This window comes from Ostrea edulis, chromosome 8 (genome assembly GCF_947568905.1).
Source record: "Ostrea edulis chromosome 8, xbOstEdul1.1, whole genome shotgun sequence".
Taxonomy (NCBI): Eukaryota; Metazoa; Mollusca; class Bivalvia; order Ostreida; family Ostreidae; genus Ostrea; species Ostrea edulis.
The window spans coordinates 6103780-6111279 of record NC_079171.1 but is presented as its reverse complement, the minus strand read 5'-3'; the positions used below and the strand labels follow the sequence as shown (position 1 = coordinate 6111279).

The window sequence follows — 7500 nt, the reverse complement described above, 5'->3', positions numbered from 1 at the left end:
AAACGCTTCCAAATGTGGCCGTTCATTCTCTCCAATCTGTAACGTCATCTCATATGCTTTCCTACTCCATTCAACAAGATTTTTAAAGTCTTCTTCCCGAATGGTTTCTACAGACATGTTTTGAACAAGCTTCACCGTTATTAACGTAACAAAATCAAAAACCCCCGCAAATAGGGACTTTGTGTTTTCCAAGAGCTTTAAAGCCATTTCTTCCAAGTGTTGTTCTCCTTTTGGTTTGTGCCTTAAATCTAAGATACTCGACGAAGATCTACCACCTAAGCGCACAACTCTTCGTCTTATGAAAGAAGCTCTCGAATCTGGTGTCAGATGGTTAGGTATTTCACCAGTTTGTTCCCCCAGATAATTGTCCAGGTTCTCTCTGAGCTGAACAAGCTCATGTCGTGGATTGTAAGTTGTATTCAGTTTAAAAATTTCCCCTTCTTTTTCACTTTTCAGTTGAGCAAGTTTGTCTTCTATAATTTGCATTGTCTTCTCCGAGCGATTTTGGAGATTGTTCAGGAATTTTCGACTCTCTTCTGAAAAAATGTCAAACTCCCTTGGATTGCTCAGTTTCACCAGGTAGGTATGTAAATTTGATTTGCTGTCTTTTTCAGGAAACCACAGATACATCAAATCAAGAAGTTGAACGATGAGGCGTACTTCTCCAAAGTACCCTGCATCATTTTCCCTACCAAAATGCGATTTCTCACTGACTCTCTGTTCCTTGGAAAATTTCTCTATCCCCTTCATAGCTAGTTTTAAAATCTCCTGTATTTCTACATCATTGGGAGCTTCTGAATCCGCAATATATTCTTTATATTTGTCTGTTAATCTCCTTTTGTATATCTGACCATAGGTGTCCCAAAGATAGGAATTGTCAGGTTTGCTATCCACTGCTAATTTTGCAAACTGCTCCGCCTTCTCCCAGTTTCCAACATGAATGTAAAATCGAGCTATCTGTTGTGCTAGCATGGGATCTTTTGTTTTCTCATAACCAGTCTCAAGAACAGCTGCTGCCTTGTCTTTCCCCTCCTTTTCTTCCACTTTCAATATAACTGGAGAGAACATTTCTTTCTTTTGGTCTACTGTGAATTCTCTCTTTTTCAAGACGTCTTGAACAATTTTCTTAAGTTGCCTTGTTGATGCATTCTCCACCAAGAAGAGGGGGTGCTTCAAGAACTCGATCATAACATCACCAATGCAAAGATTCTCTTTTCGGACAATGTAATCAAGTATAGCTTTTGCAAAGAGTTTACTAACAATAGACAGTACTTGCACACCTGCTGAAACTCTTGCATTTCTGTTCAGCAATACCACTGTTGACTGGCTTAAAGTGCTTTCCCAATTCCTACACAAATTTGATGGATGGCATCGTCTCCCTGTAACACTGCCCATCGACAAAATTGTGTTGCTTCTTCTTTCATCCATCATAGTATCAAATGCACTCAAAGGTACTGACTGAAAATCGATATCATAAGAGTTGATCAGAGACAAATACTTGATGAGGTACTTTTCCTTTTCAACATTAATGCTATCAACAAATTCCTTTACTGTGCGTTCTATGTAATTTGAATCAAAATTTTCTTTCAAAATATTGAAAGATATAAGAAGTTTTGGATCCACTCCTTTATTGTTCTTGTACATTTCATCCAGGGATTGATACTTTCTTCTCAGCCACTCAAGCTCCTTTGCAGTCAACTCATGTTTTAGTTGAACTGTATGACTATCAGTAGAAATGGGAAGGTTTGCACGTCTAATACAGAGAAGTAAGAGACAGTAGATTCTTTTTGCATCACTTTTGCCGGATGTTCGAGCTCTATGTTCCATACGAGCATGTAAATCCCGTACTTTCTCTTCATCACCATTATCAATAAGAATGATCGGTGGCTTGGGATTGTCTGGGTCTTCAAAGAATCTCAATCTATCTAGTTGAACGCACGTTTGATCGGTTACTTTTCTAATCAAAGCACATCTGTATTTCTTCCTAAATTGCCATAAAATTTGATGTGCTGTAGTGGTCCCACCAGCACCTGGCTGATGAAACAGGTAGAAACACGGTACCCAAGTGTCTTCAACTCTGCGCTCAAGAAGTTTTTCAACACCCTCTTGTATCTTTTCTTGTTGACTTCGTCTTAATACATGATTGTCTTCAAAGTAAAGATTCCACCAAGTCACATGTCCTCCTTTGTAAAATTTTTCCTCCACATACTGCCGATGCATTTCTAATTTATGAGTATCACTGCAAATCTCATCAATTTCACACTCACTACTGCTGAGAATTTCCAAATCACAAAGTTCATTCCGGATTTTTTCTTTCAGATAACAGAAAGCCCCCGCTGATGTTGGTAGCTGGCATTTTGACATCATAGGTAACAAAGTACTTACTTCTTTCACAATGTTGTTTACATGTTTCCAAGGTAACCCAATGATGCACCTTTCAATCAAGGTCTTTTTGTCTACACTATCTCTTCGCAATAATTCTTCTTGCCAGCTCTCCATCAATCTTTCATTTTCTGACATTGCAATCCATTGGTTCTGAAATTTCAAAATGACTTCCTCTGCAACCTCAAGCATGATGTCATAATTCTTGGAGAGAATAAGAAACACGATGAGGGCCCTTTCATTGGGTATTTCTTGCTGTAAAAATCTGGTTACTTCTTTGAAGCCTTCACTTCTTCTTTTCTTCCATTCTAGCCTGTTTAGTGGAGGTTTCTCAAGAGGTTCATACCCATTGCAAAAAATCCAAGGTTTGAGTTGACTCGTTCTTAACTCCTCAAGAACATTGTTTAAACTATCAGGATTATTGGCATTTTCCTCACTGTTTCTGTCAAAATTATCTGTGGTGTAAACTTTAACGACTCTTTCTAGATCAGCTTCTACAAAATTGTACAAACATTTCCCATCCAGACTCGAGTGAAAATCAAATATTGCAGTTGGTTCCATGTTGAGCAAAAACTCAAAATTATCAGACACAAAATCTTCACTCATTGCACTATCTAAGGGGCTGAGAAAGAGGATGGGATAAATATCATTGGTAAGTTTTTCACTTCCAGCTGTATAAAAATTCAGGAACTGGTCTCGCAAAGTTCCATCAGTCTTTGATGGCAAAGCAGTCTTCTCCTTGTAATTTCTATGTTCTGCTATTTTGGATTTTGTTGTCATGTAATTCTTAAATTCATCATCCCTCAAAGCTTTTGGGATGTTTTTGTCAAATTTGTAAATTCTAGGGATAACCTCTTTTTCCTTTTTCTCTCGAATGTAGAAAGTATCATGGTTTGTTAGGCTGTAGCTTGGTACAATATCAATTTCAACAACAAATAGAGGTGACATTGCTTCTTCCGTCAACATTTTGCTCTGCACATGTACAAACTGGGGAGGTCTTAAGCATTGTAATACAATACCAAGCTGGTCCTTGTAGAAGGCTTGTTGAATTTCTTGATAGAAAACCTCCATGAATTTTAATTGATTGATTTGCAAACCCACTACCTTTCCTTCCAAAATGCCATCTTTATTAGTATTTTCAGCAATACCAAAGTGCACAGTACCATTTGTTCTGTCAGAAAAGCAAGCTCCTGCAAATCTGATAGTTTCCTCTGCAATCCATGTCAGCAGTGAGGAGTGATCTAGGTCATCCCTTTGTCTGAAGCAATGCAAAGGTTCTATCAAGTCAGAGATATGAAAGTTACTTGTTCTGAAAACTGCATGCTTTCTATAGGCATCTGATGGTTTTACTCGAGTATCAAAGGTACGGAATATTTCTTTAAACTTCGTCTCAGAGTCACCTTCTTCACTTTCACTAACAGCTCTTTTTGAATAATATTGAGTTTTAGTCACACCACCAATTTTTTCTCCAGTTGTTTCTGAATCCATGGCTGGAATTAGAAGAAAGGGACCTTTTTCTAACTCTTCTTTTAAAATTGACTGAACAATTTTCTGCAGTCTTTTTCTGTCTCCAACTGGCATGTCTCCAAATGCTTGCCCCAAGTCTACCATATCAAATTCTGAAAAAAGTTGTCCATCTATTTTTTGTCGGTCAAAGACTTCTAAATGAACGGCTTCAATTCCTTCTTTCTCCATATATGGTGCAAGCACTAGTTTCATTTCAGATGCTTTTACATCTTTGAAGAGAATATGGGTATCCAATAAACAAAGAACACCACCTCGATCTTGTTTTATTTCTGCAAAGAACAATAGTCCAATAATATTGAATCATTTTATGTCACTGGAAGGCTATAAAAGATATAATTGTATCTTATTTACATTGTTTAACCCCCCCCCCCCCCCCCCCGAGAGTTTTTCACTCATATGGAGACATCACCATTGCTAGTAAAAGGCTGCAAAATTTAGGGCTATGCTGGGCACTTACGGCCTTTGAGCAGGGAAGGATCTTTATCGTGCCACACCTGATGTGACACAGGGCCTAGCGTTTTATGGTTTCACCTGAGGAACCGCCTCCATCTAGTCGCCTCTTACAACCATCAACGGGTACTAAGCACCTTATTCTAACCTAAATGTCCTGTTACTCTAAAAGAAATAAGTATTCCATCTTTCTCCTTCATTCAAATAAAAATAGTTGTCAGCGGACAAGAGGTTCTTGTGATATATCAGGCACCCTTCTATGTGTGTCATGCATAAGTCTAAATCTGTGGCACTTTACCTCCAGCTGTTGATGCCTCAAAATAGGTAAATAAAAACAAGAGGCCCATTGGTCATATTGCTCACATGACTCAGCTTTGTCCTGCTGTTGTTCAGCAATTGTGATTTTTCAAAATTTTGCAATCTTTATTCCTTCAAACATTTGACCCCATATCGTGACCTCAACTTAGCCCCATGGGGTCACAATATAAACACGATACAATGTCACTAAATAAAAACTCAGAATATGAAATTTTCAAGATATTTCCCTACATACTGCAATATAAACTTTGATCCCCTATTGTGGTCTCACCCTATCCCCGATGGTTATGATTTGAACATACTTCAATCTACACTACCTGGGGATGCTTACATATTGATATGAGTATCCATGACCCTTTTCTTTTTGATTGAGAAGAGTTTTCCTATATATCCTCATATAAAACCTTGATTCCCTAATGTGGCCTCACCGTAACACCCCCCCCCCCCCCCCCCGAGGATCACAATTTCAATAAGTTTGAATCTGCACTATCTGGAAATGCTTACATATATTAATAAGAGTATTCATGACCCTGTTATTGAGAAGAACATTTTCAAAGATTTATCCTATATTTCCACTCAAATATCTTATATCCTATTGTGCACCCCAACCTACCCCAATGGTCATGATCTGCGTTACCTGGAGATACTTGCATATCAATAGGAGTATTCATGGCCCAGCTGTAATTTAGAAAATAAGATTTTCTTACATATTCCTATGTAAAACTTCGATACCCTATTATAGCTCAAACCTACTAAAGGGGAGCCCAATTTGAATCTGCACTACCTGGGAATGCTTGCATATTATTCATGGCCCTGTTGTTCTTGAGAGAAGATTCTTAAAGATTTATCCTACCTGTGTATATCCCTCTTTAAAACTTTGAACCTCAATTGTGACCTCATCCTACCCCCAGGGATCACTATCCGAATAAGAGATCCATGGGCCACATCACTCTCCTGAGTCACCTTGGCACTGCCATTTTTCAGCTGTTGTTATCCAACTTGGCACCAATGAATTCAAATAACACAGATATGCCTCAACAGCAACATGACTAACACAATCTTCCTCTTTTAGATAAGACCAAGGTCACAATATCAAAGATTGATTGATTGATTGTATCTTGCTTAACGTCTAGCTAGAGAATTTTTCACTCATATGGAGACGTCACCAAGGCCACTGAAGGGCTTCAAATTTAGGACTATGCTCGGTGCTTAGGGCCATTGAGCAGTGAGGGTTCTTTAGCATGTCACACCTACTGTGACACGGGACATCCGTTTTTTAGGTTATCTTCGAGGACTCGTGACATTCACACCTAATGCCGAGCATTTGGCGATGGAACTTGGGTTATGAAATTCACTATTTTTTGTACATCCTTTTCTGCTATCTCTAAGTATGCATTTAGATTTTACACAGTATCAGCAAACTTACACATGCATACTATATACTAAGTTTGGCCCCACCCTGGGGTAAGAACCCCTACTCTGGAGAAAATCAAATTTAAAATTTCGGTAAAAGACTACCCATTTAGCACTATATAACCAAGTTTGGCCCTGCCCTGGGTTCAGAACCCCTACCCCGGGGATCAGGAAATTTACAATCTATGCCCCCCTTGTTCCAAATATGCTTCTTACCAAATATGAAAAGAATTGGAATGATAGTTATCAAGAAGAAGTTAAAAATGTCTATTGTTCAAACATTTAGTAACTGATCATTTTGGCCCCACCCTGATACCAAAACCCCTACCCCTGCGATCATCAAATTGACAATTTTGGTAAAGGACTACCTGCTTTTTCTAAATATTCATTTACTTTCAATTTATTATTAATAGCACTAAAGAAGATGTTATTAATTAAAGTGTTTAACACATAAACACTACATACCAAGTTTGACCCCGCCCTGGGGTCTTAAACCCTATCCTGGGGATCATGAAATTTACAATTTTGGTAGAGGCCTTTCTACTCTACATCACCATGCATTTAGTTTTTCTTACATGTGTGTGGTTCTTGAAAAGATTTTTAAAAATTGGTCAATTTTGGGCAGTTTTTGCCCCGCCCTTAGGGCCCCAGGGATGCTGGAGTCCTGAAATTTACAATTTATGTCCCCCTTGTCCCAATGATGATCCATACTAAATTTGAAAAGAATTGGAGTGGTAGTTATTAAGAAGAATTTAAAAATGTTAAATTGTTAACGCACAACGGACGACAACCAATTGCAATAGGTCACCCGAGTTTACTCAGGTGACCTAAAAATGGCAATAAAGCATTGTACAAAGTTTCAAATCTATCCAATAAGCCATATGGGAGGAGAAGTGTACACAAGGTATTTAACATCCTCCACCCTTCTTAGATCCACTATAACTTTAAGAAAATAATTGGATCCTCCTGTCCTGGCAATATGTACAATTACAAATGTACAAAGTTTCAAGTCTGTCCGATAAACCATATCGGAGGAGAAGCGTTCACAAGATTTTGTGCCAGACAGACAGACGTAATGTACAAAAACAATATGCCTCCCCTTGAAAGAGGAGAGACATAAAAACAAAACAGCATGATTCATAAGTGTTTTGTTTTTAGACTGTAACATACCAACTGTTCCTAATTCACTTTTAATGCTTTTCACCTACCTTTCTCTGTGACAATCTCGCTTTCTTCATCTTCATCTGATGATTCCGCTTCTTGTCTGTCTAGGTTGCAATATTTCCATCTGTTTATTTGTTAAGAAGTCTAATAAAGTGTGTAATACAACTAAACATTACATAGCATGCGCAGGTTTACACAGCAGCAGCAAAATTGACAATTCATTCTGCAGTAGCTTCAGCAGATATG

General features: G+C 38.2%; 1 protein-coding gene across 5 annotated transcripts in view; it reads right to left on the bottom strand.

Annotated features, from left to right (window-relative positions):
- LOC125661140 (sterile alpha motif domain-containing protein 9-like) overlaps nucleotides 1-7500 on the bottom strand; it is a 223972-nt gene that overhangs the window by 6799 nt on the left and 209673 nt on the right. For all 5 annotated transcript variants that reach the window (XM_056148030.1, XM_056148027.1, XM_056148028.1 and 2 more), the window contains 2 exons: nucleotides 7299-7378; nucleotides 1-4178 (listed from right to left, as the gene is read on the bottom strand). The exon at nucleotides 1-4178 is cut by the window's left edge and continues 690 nt beyond it. In XM_056148030.1, the coding sequence (XP_056004005.1) occupies nucleotides 1-4178; nucleotides 7299-7378 (4258 nt within the window). The remainder of the gene's footprint in view (nucleotides 4179-7298; nucleotides 7379-7500) is intronic.